The following is a 16,238-nucleotide window of genomic DNA, read 5'->3' on the forward strand; positions in this document are numbered from 1 at the left end:
TTAAAAATATATATTTCACTGTGACTTGCTGCTGCTGACTATCAGGCAGTGAGGCAGCCTGTTTCTGAGTGGTGGAGACAGAGCAGCACGAGCGCACGTCGTGACAACTTTTTACCAGTTGTATGTAGGCTATTTAGATTGTCATTATGGAGACACCTATTTCCAACCCCTTTTCCATAAAACATATTAACGCGCTAGAAATGATGCGCATCAACAAATAATGGTGACAAAGCACAGGAAAACGACTTTAGGCGCTCTAGAGCGCATTAGATAAATTCGCTTAAACTGCATTCTATGCATTCTATGGAAAACCATATCAAGCGAAGGATTTTACGCATGCTCAGCTCTTGGGTTTGGGCGCTAAGTGCTAAGTGGACATTTGAAAGGGAAAGTTATAGAACGGGGAAAAGTCCACAATGAAACTGATTATGATACATTTGCATCTATTGGCCATCAATCAGCCTATTAATTTATATGCCTATCTAGGCTACTGTAGCCTACGATTTTATACAATACATATGTTGAAATGACCATATCACTGGAATCATTGCAAATCAATTTGTGCCACTTGTGTAGCCTACCTGGAGCTGGCAAACTGATTGAATCAATAGTTTATAACTTCAGTTTATTGTTGTTGTAGCCTTGTTTTATTATGTCATTATTAATGTCCATGTTTAGTTCATGAAATTGGAAGTTATCAATTGTGATCATGGTCACAGTTCTATCGCAATTGCCGATCAGCTGTTGTTAAAATGCATTAGATTGAAGGTAACCGTCAGTCAGATTAGGCAACAGGTAAAAAGAAATAAAAACACATGCTGTTGACAAGCATAGGCCTATTCAGTTCATATCCATATTATTAATATTTGATTCAGTTATTGAAATTACCACCCCATCCTCAGTAGCCTATTCCAGTAGGCTATAATTGGGCAACGGAAGCATTTCTCACCTCGAAATCGCCTCACTATTCATGTCACATTACTCTGTCAATTTGAACCAAGCAAGCTGCTAAATCGTTCATTTTACCTAGGTTACTGTAGGTTATCTGAAATTAGATGTAGGCCTATCAGGGGCTATAGGCTACCTGCATCTAGCTAACCAAACCATGGTAAAGTTGAATTACAATCATAAACCTAGATTTTAGTCAGTAGGCCTAGCCTATGTCTATTGAAATGACAAGGCTATCTCGAAAATAGGCCATTTATAACGGTTTGTAGTCTTAACATCTAGCACATAAAATGGCACATTTGCCAGAAAAGTGTAATAAGGGCGAATTAATATTTTCTCTTGCGACATATTCCAATTCCTTTATTAGTCACATTAGCTTGCAAGAATTATTATTTTGATGGAAACCCGAATTTTGATTCCTTCTTAATTCGCTCGATAACGTTATGGAAAAGGCGTTTATTGGCTAAACGTGGCAACTCCTCTCTTGCTGCAAAAAAAAAGGCACTACTTTCAGGCCTTGTGGGCGGGTTTTGAGTGGTCATTGGTTTAGAATATTTTTGTTGACCTGGCAACCCTGATTCAGAGCGCAAGATCAGGACGATCATGGCGGCGCAAACCCCGGCGCTTGTTTCAGCCCAATGGCTTGCAGATGCGATAAAAAACAACCTTATTGGACCGAATCTTCGAATTCTGGATACGTCGTGGTACCTAGCGAAATTAAAACGCGATGCAAATGCGGAATTTAACGAACAGCACATACCTGGAACTTCGTTCTTTGATATTGACAAATGCTCCGACAAAACTTCCTCGATGGATCATATGCTCCCAACTGCAAGCTACTTTGCTGAGTATGTGGGGGGTTTAGGTATAGGAAACGATACACATGTAGTAGTGTACGATACCAGCGATTTTGGGTCATACAGCGCACCCCGCGTGTGGTGGATGTTCCGGTTATTTGGGCACAATTCTGTGTCGGTCCTGGACGGTGGTATGAAGAATTGGCTGGCCGAGGGGCATTCGGTCACTGCAGAATACACCAAGCCAGGACATGCGGATTTCAAGGCGACCGCCAATCAATCATGGGTCAAGTCGTATGAAGATGTGCTAAAAAACATCGAGACCAAACAGGTGCAAGTGGTTGACGCAAGATCCGCCGGCAGGTTCCGGGGAACCGAACCAGAACCAAGAGATGGTTAGTAGGAGCATATGCAAAGATGTATTTTTTCCTCCTAGAATTGATTACATTTGATGGTATTATACATTTTTGCTAATATGATTTATTAAATGTCAGAACATTATATTTTGCACATTCATTTTTTATCAAATCTGATCTTCCTTCTTTCACTCTCCTTATCATTTTATTTATTTCTCTCACACACAGACACTGAGCCTGGCCACATTCCTGGTACTATCAACATGCATTTTGCCAAGTTCATGGATGCCTCAGGCAAGGAGTTGGAGCTTGAAGTGCTGGCAAAAATGTTCCGGGAGGCTGGGGTGGACTTGGAGAAACCGTTCTGGGTAACCTGTGGGTCAGGGGTCACTGCATGCCATGTGGTTCTGGCTGCTCACCTGCTGGGACATTCAGGGTCGGTGTCTGTATATGACGGGTCATGGTCTGAATGGTTCAAAAGGGCTGCTCCTGAGCATGTCATCTCTGAGGGCAAGGGAAAGCAAGTGTGATGTGGAGATGAGCACTAAGGGAAATACTGTTGAATTAGTTACTGCTCAGTAGCAGGGAGGGGACACTATGATTCACAAAATAAGTTACAGATTGCACAAAATATGAAGGGTTTTATTGATTTTGACTGAAGATTTTGGCTGAGTTGTATGAATGGCTCGGTGTGAAAGAGGTCAACGTTCAAGAGACCATGAATACAGTATGCCTATGTATCTATTCATGATGTCCAATAAAGGTGTTACAAACTATGCTATATTAATCTATTAATATAGATTAGAAGGATGGGATGTTTGAGGTATTCAGGTTAGAACTGGACTATGGATGAGTTGTACGCTCCTACTTAGGTGCTTGCAGCCTGGCAACGTTATCTTGTTGATGTTGCCACTGCCAGACATTTTCTAAGCGACTTTTAAACTGAGACTTGCTGAAAATGCACCATGAAAATGTAATTTTTATGTAGTTGCCTTGATGTGACCTTGTTATGAGATGTAGGCCCACGAAATGTCAAGGGGTTTTTCTAAGTGCAGTTTGGTTTTAGTATTAACAGAAGTTTCTGTCAGTTCGACTGCAGGATGTCACTTTGTTTAATTTGTACAATAAAAAGATGGCACCTACTGTACAAAGTTCTCTGTATTGTCTTTTTTTCAAAGTATGAAGTATGACAATTGTTACCATAGACAGTAGTCCTTTGTACAACTTTGTCTTTGTACAACTTTTGCTTATTCAGGGTAAATATTTACCTTTGGTTAGACAAGAAGTAAACGTGAAGACTTCAATGTCCAACGTGTCTACTTTTTACACTCCTCCAAGGAGTGCTCTGCAGTGTTTTGTCATCTGTTAAGTTTTTTCTTACAGGTCGACATCGTGCTACGAAGTAGGCTGAACGGGTTGGGCCAACCTGTTCACGTTGCGAGGCTTAGTTGTCTTGTCTGTGTCTGTCCGCCGGTTAGCCTCCCGGCTAATTGCATTACCTGTTGCTTGTTAGCTTCTGCTGGACGCTAGCCTCTTCTCTCTGGAGTTTGAGGCTGGGTACCGCGCTTACCCAGGCTAGGGACTCTGTGTTATCTAGCTCGAGCTAAACACGGTTGCTCTCCAGAAGTAGGACGGTGATCACCGAGTCGCACCTTAACGTCCAGGCTTCACATCCTAGCTAGCATACTCTCTTACTGGCTCGAGCTGCAGCTGTTGCCGGAGTGATATTCAGAGCACACGTGCCTCACTTGGCCAGTCTGTTCTCAGGACCTCTCCTCACAAATACACTACCGTTCAAAAGTTTGGGGTCACTTAGAAATGTCCTTGTTTTCGAAAGAAAATCAATTTTATTGTCCATTAAAATAACATAAAATTGATCAGAAATACAGTGTAGACATTGTTAATGTTGTAAATGGCTATTGTAGCTGGAAACGCCAGATTTTGTAATGGAATATCTACATAGGCGTACAGAGGCCCATTATCAGCAACCATCAGTCCTGTGTTCCAATGGCATGTTGTGTTTGCTAATCCAAGTTTATCATTTGAAAAGGCTAATTGATCATTAGAAAACCCTTTTGCAATTATGTTAGCACAGCTGAAAACTGTTGTGCTGATTAAAGAAGCAATAAAACTGGCCTTCTTGAGACTAGTTGAGTATCTGGAGCATCAGCAATTGTGGGTTCAATTACAGGCTCAAAATGGCCAGAAACAAAGAACCTTCTTCTGAAACTCTTCAGTCTATTCTTGTTCTGAGAAATGAAGGCTATTCCATGTGAGAAATTGCCAAGAAACTGAAGATCTCGTACAACGCTGTGTACTACTCCCTTCACAGAACAGCTCAAACTGGCTCTAACCAGAATAGAAAGAGGAGTGGGAGGCCCCGGTGCACAACTGAGCAAGAGGACAAATACATTATAGTGTCTAGTTTGGAAACAGACCCTTTGGACGGCGCTTGATTGGAGGCAATTTCCTCCTACAACAGGACAATGACCCAAAGCACAGCTCCAAACTATGCAAGAACTATTTAGGGAAGAAGCAGTCAGCTGGTATTCTGTCTATAATGGAGTGGCCAGCACAGTCACCGGATCTCAACCCTATTGAACTGTTGTGGGAGCAGCTTGACCGTATGGTACGTAAGAAGTGCCCATCAAGCCAATCCATCCTACAGGCCAGTGGTTCACCACTGTCGACAGACAGACAGCACCACAGTGGTAGCGTACATAAACCACCAAGGGGGTCTGGGTACCATCCGGCTCCACCAGATGGCACATACCCTTCTGCTGTGGTCACAGAAGAATCTGGCCTCACTAAAAGCTTTACACCTCCCAGGGATCCTGAACACTGCAGCGGACATGCTGTCCAGGGAAGGCCGTCCGGAAGGGGAGTGGCGATTACATCCCTGAATAGTGAGTCGCATGTGGGGATTCTTTAGTGAAGTGGAGATGGATCTGTTTGCCTAAGAGAGGAACACACAGTGCCCCCTCTGGTTCTCAATATCCAACCCCCCCGGGCCACTTGGCTTAGATGCCCTGGCCCACGAGTGGCCGAGGAAGAGGCTATACGCCTTCCCCCCAATCCTGCTGATTCCAGGGACTCTGGAAAGAATCAGGGAAGCGGGCCACCAGGTCCTTCTACTTGCCCTGAGATGGCCGAGATGCCACTGGTTAAGCACAATACTGTCACTCCTAGCGGAGACATCATGGGAACTACCACGGAGGCCGGACCTATTGTCACAGGCACATTGTGGCATCCAAATCCCTCCTGCCTGCAGCTGTGGGTCTGGCCGCTAAACAGCTAAAATGGTCTGGTTTAGATCTTGAGCCCTCTGTTGTTAACATCTTACAGAGTGCCAGGGCCCAGTCTACCACGTCAACCTATGGCACAGGGTGGCACATGTTCTGCCAGTGGTGTGGGGAGCAGGGGGTTGCTCCAGAATCTTGCGGCATAAAAACTGTGCTCCAGTTCTTGAGGTCTTTGTTTAATGCTACCAGGGCTGCATCCACACTTAAGGTATAGCAGCCATTTCAGCATGCCATGATAAAGAGCAGAATGGTCCACTTGGCAGCCATCCGCTCATGGCAAGGTTTCTTAAGGGAGTCCGTCGATTACGCCCCTCAAGAGCCCCCTCCAGACCTCCCTTCGAACCGTTAGACGCTATAGACTTGAAACATCTCTCTCTTAAGACTGTGTTTCTGGTGGCCATCTCCTCTATCAAGAGGGTTAGGCGAGCTCTATGCTTTATCTGTTAGTGATGAGTGTTATCATCTAGGCCCGGGTAAGGCGAGCGTTCCTCTGCGGCCTAATTCTGCCTTCTTACCAAAGATCCTGCTCCCAGGTCACGTGAACAGGGAAATGGTGCTAACAGCCTTGTCCACCTCCATGCCCCTTGGGGCTCATGATGTTGATGTACGCGCTGTGTCCTGTGAGATCCCTAAACGTGTACGTGGAGTGGACTCAGGGGATCTGTCGCTCTGATCAGCTGTGTGTGCTTTGGAGATAGAGTACATGGTAACGATATTATAACCGCGATCAATAATAGACAGTACTGTGCAGCCGTCTTCATTGACCTGGCCAAGGCTTTCAACTCTGTCAACCACTGCATTCTTATTGGCAGACTAAATAGCCTTGGTTTCTCAAATGACTGCCTCGCCTGGTTCACCAACTACTTCTCAGATAGAGTTCAATGTGTCAAATCGGAGGGCCTGTTGTCTGGACCTATGGCAGTATCTATGGGGGTGCCACAGGGTTAAATTCTTGGGCCGACTCTTTTCTCCGTGTATATCAATGATGTCGCACTTGCTGCTGGTGACTCTCAGATCCACCTCTACGCAGACGACACCATTTTGTATACATCTGGCCCTTCATTGGACACTGTGTTAACAAACCTCCAAACGAGCTTCAATGCCATACAACACTCCTTCAGTAGCCTCCAACTGCTCTTAAACACTAGTAAAACTAAATGCATGCTCTTCAATCGAACGCTGCTGGCACCCGCCTACCCGACTAGAACCACTACTCTCGACGGGTCTGACCTAAAGTATGTGGACAACTACAAATACCTAGGTGTCTGGTTAGACTGTAAACTCTCCTTCCAGACTCACATTAAGAATCTTCAATCCAAAGTTAAATCTAGAATCGGCTTCCTATTTCACAACAAAGCCTCCTTCACTCATGCTGCTAAACATGCCCTCGTAAAACTGACTATCCTACCAATCCTTGACTTCGGCGATTTACAAAATAGCCTCCAACACTCTACTCAGCAAATTGGATGTAGTCTATCACAGTGCCATCCATTTTGTCACCAAAGCCCCATATACTACCCACCACTGTGACCTGTACGCTCTTGTGGTCCTCTGTAGCTCAGCTGGTAGAGCACGGCGCTTGTAACGCCAAGGTAGTGGGTTCGATCCCCGGGACCACCCATACAAAACAAACAAAAAAAAAAGACAAAAAATAGTATGCACGCATGACTGTAAGTCGCTTTGGATAAAAGCGTCTGCTAAATGGCATATTATTATTATTATTATTATTGTTGGCTGGTCCACACTACACATTCGTCGCCAAACCCACTGGCTCCAGGCCATCTATAAATCACTGCTAGGGAAATCCCTGCCTTATCTTAGCTCATTGGTCACCATAGCAACACCCACCCGTAGTATGCGCTCCAGCAGGTATATCTCACTGGTCATCCACAAAGCCAACACCTCATTTGGCCGCCATTCCTTCCAGTCCTCTGCTTCCAATGACTGGAACGAACAGTTGTCAGAGCACATTACCGATCACTGCACCTGTACACAGCCCATCTGAAATTAGCCCACCCAACTACCTCATCCCCATATTGTTATTTATTTTGCTCATTTTCACCCCAGTATCTCTATTTGCACATCATCTCTTGCACATCTATCATTCCAGTGTTAATACTAATTGTAATTATTTTGCACTATAGCCTATTTATTGCCTTACCTCCACAACTTGCTACATTTGCACACACTGTATATATATTTTCTGTTGTATTTTTGACTTTATATTTTGTTTTACCCCATATGTAACTCTGTGTTGTTGTTTTTATCGCACTGCTTTGCTTTATCTTGGCCAGGTCGCAGTTGTAAATGAGAACTTGTTCTCAACTGGCTTACCTGGTTAAATAAAGGTGAAATAAAATAAAAAGTAAGCCCCTCTCAAAACAACGGTTGTCACATTGGATTGTAGATACTAACCTGCAAGCATATAGCCTAGCTGGCCACCCAGCCCCATCCTCTGTGGTAGCACACTCCACCAGGGGAGTTGCCAACTCCTGGGCACTGCTTAACGGAGTCCCCCTCTCTGACATTATGTGCGGCTGCCAGCTGGGCATCCCCCCAGTACCTTTGCAAGGTTTTACCGGGTGATTGTGGCTGACCCTCACGGTGTGAGCTCAGCTGTGCTTGATGCTGCCCTTCCCTCCCAACAGTGTCCTGTGGATGGACCGGGTACTGTCTCGAACACCTATAGTGAGGTGTTGCTCTAGGCTGTGCCCTACAGGAACCAACTTACTCCGGTATTGTCATCCTATTGAATGACTAGCATAGTCCCTCAAGGAAAATAGAACGAAGGTTACTCACGTAACCACGGTTCCATGAGCTAGGGACTATGCTAGTCCTGATATCGGTTCCCTTGTAGCCTCGGGAAGAGTCTTGAGAAAGTGATGCTATGCGCCCAGGTATTAATAGGGGGTGGGGGCACACACATCACATCCGTGGCACGGAATTACTCTGATATTAATATCTCGACTCATCCTGTTGCCAGGAGGAAGGATATCCCATTGAGTGACTTGTATAGTCCCTAGCTCATAGAACCATGGCTATGTGAGTAACCTTCGTTATTCAGCACTGACAACATTTTGTTCAACACCTTTATAAGCCATAAATTGCACGTTCTCCATACTTCCACACGCTACCACCAACACTGCAGCTGCAATTAATTAGTATAGCAGTGTTCTGATAAGCTTGCGTTGTTGTTATTAGCGGCTTGTGTCCTTTTTAATATGTAGGAATATTTCACTTTCTCTGGTCATCACAGTAACAACATTAATTGGTGAATGAGGCAGAAATAATGTGACTTGAGTTTCGCGATCAGCTGGAAGACTGTCCCCTTTTTCTCAGTGGAGGGATGGTGAATCGGGTGAGAGGCAGCCTCACAGTTTCTCCCTCCTTCTCCTCAGACTGACCATCAGATGCAGGCCATCAGTCCAAAAAAAGCTCATTCTTATGCTCACTTAGATGTGCCTCACATGTAATACAACAACTTATCCATTACCAGTGTGATCATATACCTACTTAAAAATATATATAATTTCAAAATGGTCTGATAAGAACAACATTGGCAGGGCAATTCAAGCATAGCCAATATGCAGTGATAATGTATTAGGCATATAGCCTACTGCACAAACCTCAATGCTACAGAACTGTTTTTAATTGGTTAACGTTGCATTGGCTTACGTTTAAGTAATGTTTTAAAAATCTGAGCTGTAGATCTCGGCTTGCGTTTTGACTCAAAGTGATCTTGACTCAGAAAAGATTGGTTAATTGATAAAAAGTGTCGATATATATAATATATCTCCAAACAATTGTACAACACCAGATGAAGCCAACACGACGCCACACCAAAGATGGCCGAAAAGAAAGGCCAAGAAATGTGCCCTGCGAAGTGCCTGTAGGTTATGTCGAGATAAACAAATTGAGGTCCTCTTTCTTTAGCGAGCTAGCTAGCGGAATGCTATCGTTCAGGTATTCATATATACGGTAACGGATAAGGAAATCTCTCAATCTATTGATTTATGTCAGGGGAACTAACTTGGTCGAATTATTAGCACGAAAGCATCGTCAGCTTTAGCTAGTTTTGATAGTAAAGAAAATAGGCGACCGAGCCACGGACCAAGCTCATTGTTTTTAGCCACCCCCTAGCTAATTTTAACTAGCTAACGTTAGCGTTAACAAACACCAACAAGCGAACGCCATCTAGCCAGTATCAATTTGATTTTAAGGTAAGCAACTAACCAATGACCTGTAAACGAACTTTAATACATTAGCTAGCTAGGCTTACAGGTGGGTGGATGTAAGTTGGTTGGCTAGTTTGATGATTTGTTTGCTAATTAGACTGCTAGCTGCGTAGCTAGCCAGCTACTGACAATACCAATAACCAGAGCCATATGTAAGGGTTAATCAACGAGGGGCTATGCGTTCTATGGAAAATAATGAACTAGCGCGTCGTGTAACACACCTTCCACGGAGTTGCATTATTTTCCAGAGAACGCATAGAGCCCCTAGTTGATTGTCCCTTTTATACCATGGCTATAAATTAACACATTAGCTGCTAGAAATGTGTTCATTTGCAGGTAGAAATGTGTTCAACACCACTGAAGTAGTTAGCAAGTTTACTACATAGCTACAGTAGTTGCCTTGGTAACTTTACAAACAGATTTGCTAGTTTAGCTAACCTAACCATCAGTCCTAGCTTGCTAATATGAAAATCGAATTCAACAATGCCAATAATGTTTTAAATTCGACTTTTGCGTTCAAAAGCAGCTCAAACATAGAAGGTGTAAGATTGAAATAGCCATTTAATTCTACCATGCATTTTAGGGAAATAATGCACACCCCTCAAGCCAATCAGAAACGAGTATTCAACAATGCCATGGTATACATTTAGTTATAAAGTGGGTGGTTCGAGCCCTGAATGTTGATTGGCTGAAAGACGTGATATATCAGACTGTATACCATATGTATGACAAATTACTATTTAGTGGTCTAATTATGTTGGTAACCAGTTTATAATAGCAATAAGGCACCTCGGGGGTTTGTGGTATATGTCCAATGCACCATCCACTTAATTGCTATCCAAAATTAATGAGGGAAAATCTTTATAGCTAGCTAGTGAATAGGTTAATTAGCTTTCAAGTTAAGAGACCTGGCCGTGTGGTGCCAGGACAACAACCTCTTCCTCAACGTGATTAAGACAAAGGAGATGATTGTGGACTACAGGAAAAAGAAGAGGACCGAGCACGTCCCCATTCTCATCGATGGGGCTGTAGTGGAGCAGGTTGAGAGCTTCAAGTTCCTTGGTGTCCACATCACCAACAAACTAACATGGTCCAAGCACACCAAGACAGTCGTGAAGAGTGCACGACAAAACCTATTCCCCCTAAGGAGACTGAAAATATTTGGCATGGGTCTTCAGATCCTCAAAAGGTTCTACAGCTGCACAATCGAGAGTACCCTGACTGGTTGCATCACTGCCTGGTATGGCAACTGCTCGGCTTCCGACCACAAGGCACTACAGAGGGTAGTGCGTATGGAGCAGTACATCACTGGGGCCAAGCTGACTTCCTGCCATCCAGGACCTCTATACCAGGCGGTGTCAGAGGAAGGCCCTAAAAATGGTCAAAGACTCCAGCCACCCTAGTGATAGACTGTACTCTCTGCTACCGCACGGCAAGTCTAGGTCCAAGAAGCTTCTAAACAGCTTCTACCCCCAAGCCATAAGACTCCTGAACATCTAATGAAATGGCTACCCAGACTATTTGCATTGCCCCCCCCCCTCTTTTACGCTGCTGCTACTCTCTGTTTATTTTCTATGCATAGTCACTATAATAACTCTACCCACATGTACATATTACCTCAATTACGTCGACTAACCGGTGCCCCCGCATATTGACTCAGTACCGGTACCCCCTGTATATAGCCTCGCTATTGTTATTTTACTACTGCTCTTTAATTATTTGTTACTTTTATTTCTTTTTTTTTTGTTTAATTTTTTTTTTTGTATTTGTTTTGGTATTCTTTCTTAAAATTGCATTGTTGGTTAAGGGCTTGTAAGTAAGCATTTCACTGTAAGGTCTACACCTGTTGTATTTGGCGCATGTGACAAATACAATTTGATTTGAACTTCATGTCATAAGAATTTTTCATGAGTAATATGGCAAGTCAAAATTGTACACTTACATTTTAGTCATTTTTCAGATGCTCTTATCCACAGCAATTGAGGTTAAGCGTCTTGCTCAAGGGCACATTGACAGATTTTTCGCCTAGTCGGCTCAGGGATTTGAACCAGCAGCCTTTTGGCTACTATCCCAAGGCTCTTAACCACTAGACTACTGGCTGGGCTGGGCCCTTTCTAAATGTAATCTGTGATTTACTAGTTTCCTGTCCAAAATTGTAATCAGTAACGGAACTTTTGGATTACCCAGACTCAGTAATATAATCTGATTACTTTCAGTTTCTTTTGGATTACTTTCCCCTTAAGAGGCATTAGAAGAAGACAAACACATTTGGTGTGTCATCATACACATTTGGTGTGTCATCATAGTGGTCTCTGATTTGTGTTCAGACTCGTTCAGGTGGAACAAACTTAAACTGAATTGAATGTCATTGAGAAAACAAAGGAGTCATAATAAAAAAAAAAATCCGCAAATATCCTTTCTGAATTTAAAAGTAATCCATCTAGTTTTTTAAAAAGTGTCTGTAATCTGATTACAATATTTTTTAGCTTGTAACGTAACTGATTACAGTGAGGTGTTGTGTAATCATTTTACATGTAACTGATTACATGTTATCAGTTAGTCCCCAACCCTTAACCCAACTATAGTATATCATGGACATTTCTAATAACAATGTTAGTTAGCAAAACCACTAGAGAACAAGGATGCGTAGCTACCTAGCCATGTTAATTGAGTGTTTTTCTGTCTCCCCACAGGACTGTGTTAATGAGTAGAAATGTCTGGTATCGCTCTTAGCAGACTGTCACAGGAGCGCAAAGCATGGAGGAAAGACCACCCATTTGTGAGTAGCTACCATACAAACAATGAATATAAACTTGTTCTGATAATTTGGAGAAGGCGAGCTTGTTCCTCAAACCTCATTCCCTCCCTCTCTCTCAGGGTTTTGTTGCGGTGCCTACCAAAAATCCTGATGGCACTATGAACCTCATGAACTGGGAATGTGCCATTCCAGGGAAGAAGGGGGTATGTCAACTTTCACGATCTGTAGTTTTTATTCTAAGACCCAACAACCACTACCAGTCAGTCAGAATGAGTAAACGGATATCATAGTGTTTCTTATAGTACATCAAAAAATGGCCAACACAAGTACAAATGCAAACTGATGTGTTCGGAGGTAAAGGTGGTTTTTATAGTGTGTTTGCACTCCCACGTGAGCTGTAACATTTAATGAATGTATTAACTATGTTCTTCAATTCTCTAGACACTGTGGGAGGGAGGCCAATACAAACTCCGAATGCTGTTCAAAGATGACTATCCTTCCTCGCCGCCAAAATGTGAGTAAACCTGCACATGGGCACCTCAATAGGAAAGTGTTGTCACTGTCTGATCTATTTCCATTTGTTGGCTGTTGGATAATATCGATGTGCAGTAGGGATGTGACAAATGGACAATTTTTCTTAACATTTAAAATTCCACATTAATTCAGATGGTCTACATGGCGCTTCCCGCAGGGGGAGAGAAAGGAAGTTGTATCATGCTGCTCTTGCTTTCAGGAGAGTGATGGTTGTTGTTGTCGACCACTTACAAGTCATCAAACCGGCATTAGGCTATAGTAATAGAACTAGAGCCTCCGTGTGGCAAGTTATTAGGAGAGATCTAGGCTAATCAGTGGAAGATGGAATTAAAATGACAGAACTAAAAGTTAAAAGAGAAGGACAGACTACAACACCAAGAGCCAACAGGTAGGTTGCTACTTAATAATGTCAATAGAGTTGGAAGGGGAGAAAGCACAGTTATAAAGTCTCAATTAGCCTAGCTAACGTTAGCTAGCTAGCAGGCTTAACTAGTTTCTCTCATTTTGATGCAGTCAAGATAGGTACTATGTAATCAGATGAGATGATAAATAACTAGCAATAAGTTAGTTTACCAGCGCGAGTCGACTTGGTTGCTATCTCTCTCCCCTCCCTGTTCCCCTCGTCACTCAGACTCACACCGCATGGCCCCTCCCCGCTGCTTACTTGAGCTGCTACTCTCATACAGTCATTGATTAAAGCTCCGGTTAATTACAGCTCCAGTCAATAAAGTAGCTTAAAAATGGTTCCAGCATTGTTAATTTAGGTATTTCTTTAATTGTTATTATTTCCTTTATGAGGATGATCGGGACCTATTATTGGTCGTTTTGTGACGGTTAGGGATTTTTTTCTTAACTTTACCAATCCCAATTTTATTTAAACATTTTAACACCCCTAATGTGCAGTGTTTTGTTCCAAGTCATTTTTTATATCGATGATAAGGAAGTCAACACAAATCATCTATTCTATTTCCTCTCAGGCAAGTTTGAGCCGCCCATTTTCCACCCCAATGTCTACCCATCTGGCACGGTGTGTCTTTCCATCTTGGAGGAGGAGAAAGACTGGAGGCCAGCTATCACCATCAAACAGGCACATATATACACATATACACACAAATACATAAACAATTGGAGAGGCATCAGTGATTTCACCGGTTTAGAGGAATGCACGACATTGGCTCAACAGGCATCAAATTACTGTATTTTTTATGTGGATCAAAGCATGGTACTCCCTGGTTGAGTGATTGTGTTCTGATCTGCATTGTTTTGCATTTCAATTCATTCTAAAAGCTGACTTCATCTGTTTTGTATTCACAGATCCTGTTGGGTATCCAAGAGCTTCTCAATGAACCCAACATCCAAGACCCAGCACAAGCAGAAGCCTACACAATTTACTGGTGAGTTTCGGTTGAGAGATACTTTTTTCTCTTTTTGAATGTTCTACTGTATAATTTATACTGGTAAAGGGGCTCTTAATGTGCTTTATAAGACACTTGCAAACATACACAATCTCACTTTGTTAAACTGAAAAGTATAGCCTTGTTAGGTAATACTGTGGTCCTCTGTAGCTCAGCTGGTAGAGCACGGCGCTTGTAACACCAAGGTAGTGGGTTCGATCCCCGGGACCACCCATACACAAAAAAATGTATGCACACATGTCTGTAAGTCGCTTTGGATAAAAGCGTCTGCTAAATGGCATATTATTATTATACTCTATTTCATAATGGACTAATCCCACTTTGTTGCCTCTTTTAGTCAGAACAGAATGGACTATGAGAAGAGGGTGAGGGCGCAGGCCAAGAAGTTTGCCCCCACATAAAGCTCAGCTGACCATCTGCCTGAGAAGCCTGATACAACACCTGGGTACTGAACAGCAAGCAGCACTTAGAGGACCAATCCAATGATCAATCTACAATTTGATGTTCTTCTTTACATGAGAAAAATGTAATTTAGCCTACATGAGAGCCGTTTTAAAACAAAACAAAAATCATATTTTTGTCCAAATGTCTTTTTTTTTTGCCTACTTCACTTTTAAAACATGCCTAAATCACATGCCTAAAACACTTTCATATAATTTAATAAGACACCATTTGCATTTCTGATCTGTAAATCAGGATGCTACTTTGCCTGATATTTAGTCTTATCAAATAGCCATAAGGTTTAATAACAAATAATTTCACATTGCAGTGTATGGTACATTATTTTGAAACTGAATCTGTACTTAAATAAATAATCAAAAAAACAAACAGAAAATCAACAAAACGGAAGTGAGCCTTATTTTTCCAAATGTCTGGTCACATTGAATTTAATTGTAGATTTGATTGGGATGCCCCTTTAATAAGATGGATGTCAGAGCTGAGAATGTGCTGCATAGAGAGCTGAAGAGGTTTACCTCCAAAGACTTGAGTGTATGTACATAATATAAATATTTAGGTCCATATGGATCTTATGTTATTTTCTATTGTTTTAGCAAGTTGATATTGTGTGTGGTATTAAAAGTAATGAACACATTTTAAATGTAAGAATTGTGAAATAAAGTTAATTGAATGGAAAATACAAAACTGTTTGTGTCCTTTTATTTTCTTTGAATAACAGTTGAATTTGTTTTTGGCTGTGTGTGGGAAATGTACAGGATATGAGTCTATTTAGTAGGGTAGGCTTTATTTGAACTGTTATAATGAGGGATTAAGGAATATGTTTTTTCCCGTGGTGGTGTATTTGATAACTGACAGACCTTTAGCGCTGAATATGGAGTTCAAATTTGAGGTAATGCGCTCTACACTGTATCGGAGTCCGCTTCACGCGACTACCTTTTAGGATAATAATGACATCATTATCCAGATAACGTGTTATTCCTCACGCTGATTGCACAATGCGTGGGGTTCAGAAACATTTAATTTATTGAGGTAAGGTAGCCGCAGGATCGCAAAAATACAGTGACTGAGGCTCTGAACCGAAGCACAGATGTAAGTATATTTTGGCTGTAACTTTTCCCACAAAATAATATAAAATGTATTTTCTCACTTACGGACATTCTATGTAATACACCTTACACGTGACAATTAAACGTGTCAACAATGGTTATCGTAGCACACCTGTCCCAGCTACAATGTATTAATGTCAGGAAAATAAGGTTGTCACATTTTTCCGCTTTGGTTCAGCTTGAGCTTTGGTTTAGGCTATGTCCTAATGAGGGTAAGATTATATTAAAACATTTATATTTCATTTGAACGCTAATGCGGACACGTGTGTAACATAATAAATAGGCCTAGTCCTTCAGCGTCCCAGTAGTCTGTAAATTAGCGATTTTG

At 42.2% G+C, this 16,238-nt stretch overlaps 2 protein-coding genes across 2 annotated transcripts; both read left to right on the top strand.

The window, feature by feature from the left end:
* Window positions 1-1,476: 1,476 nt before the first annotated feature.
* LOC311103563 (3-mercaptopyruvate sulfurtransferase-like) lies at window positions 1,477-3,247 on the top strand. The gene is made up of 2 exons (XM_084145151.1): window positions 1,477-2,140; window positions 2,330-3,247. Exons 1-2 carry the CDS (start codon window positions 1,552-1,554, stop codon window positions 2,629-2,631), a joined length of 891 nt encoding a protein of 296 aa, XP_084001277.1. The 5' UTR covers window positions 1,477-1,551; the 3' UTR covers window positions 2,632-3,247.
* A 6,047-nt stretch (window positions 3,248-9,294) lies between these two features.
* LOC311104296 (SUMO-conjugating enzyme UBC9-like) lies at window positions 9,295-14,917 on the top strand. Its single transcript, XM_084146100.1, has 7 exons — window positions 9,295-9,623; window positions 12,332-12,417; window positions 12,516-12,599; window positions 12,838-12,910; window positions 13,908-14,017; window positions 14,245-14,324; window positions 14,683-14,917. The coding sequence occupies exons 2-7, from the start codon at window positions 12,352-12,354 to the stop codon at window positions 14,744-14,746; spliced, it is 477 nt and encodes a 158-aa protein (XP_084002226.1). The 5' UTR covers window positions 9,295-9,623; window positions 12,332-12,351; the 3' UTR covers window positions 14,747-14,917.
* Window positions 14,918-16,238: the final 1,321 nt, after the last annotated feature.

Source organism: Coregonus lavaretus, assembly GCF_964263955.1.
Source record: "Coregonus lavaretus genome assembly, chromosome: 28".
NCBI lineage: Eukaryota > Metazoa > Chordata > Actinopteri > Salmoniformes > Salmonidae > Coregonus > Coregonus lavaretus.

Excerpts from the sequence above, each read along its gene's own strand:
- LOC311103563 (XM_084145151.1), top strand. The coding sequence starts at position 1,552 with ATGGCGGCGCAAACCCCGGCGCTTGTTTCAGCCCAATGGCTTGCAGAT. Across the intron at positions 2,141-2,329 it reads CGAACCAGAACCAAGAGATG|ACACTGAGCCTGGCCACATT; the intron begins GTTAGTAGGAGC and ends TCTCACACACAG.
- LOC311104296 (XM_084146100.1), top strand. The coding sequence starts at position 12,352 with ATGTCTGGTATCGCTCTTAGCAGACTGTCACAGGAGCGCAAAGCATGG. Across the intron at positions 12,600-12,837 it reads CCATTCCAGGGAAGAAGGGG|ACACTGTGGGAGGGAGGCCA; the intron begins GTATGTCAACTT and ends TCAATTCTCTAG. Across the intron at positions 12,911-13,907 it reads TCCTTCCTCGCCGCCAAAAT|GCAAGTTTGAGCCGCCCATT; the intron begins GTGAGTAAACCT and ends ATTTCCTCTCAG.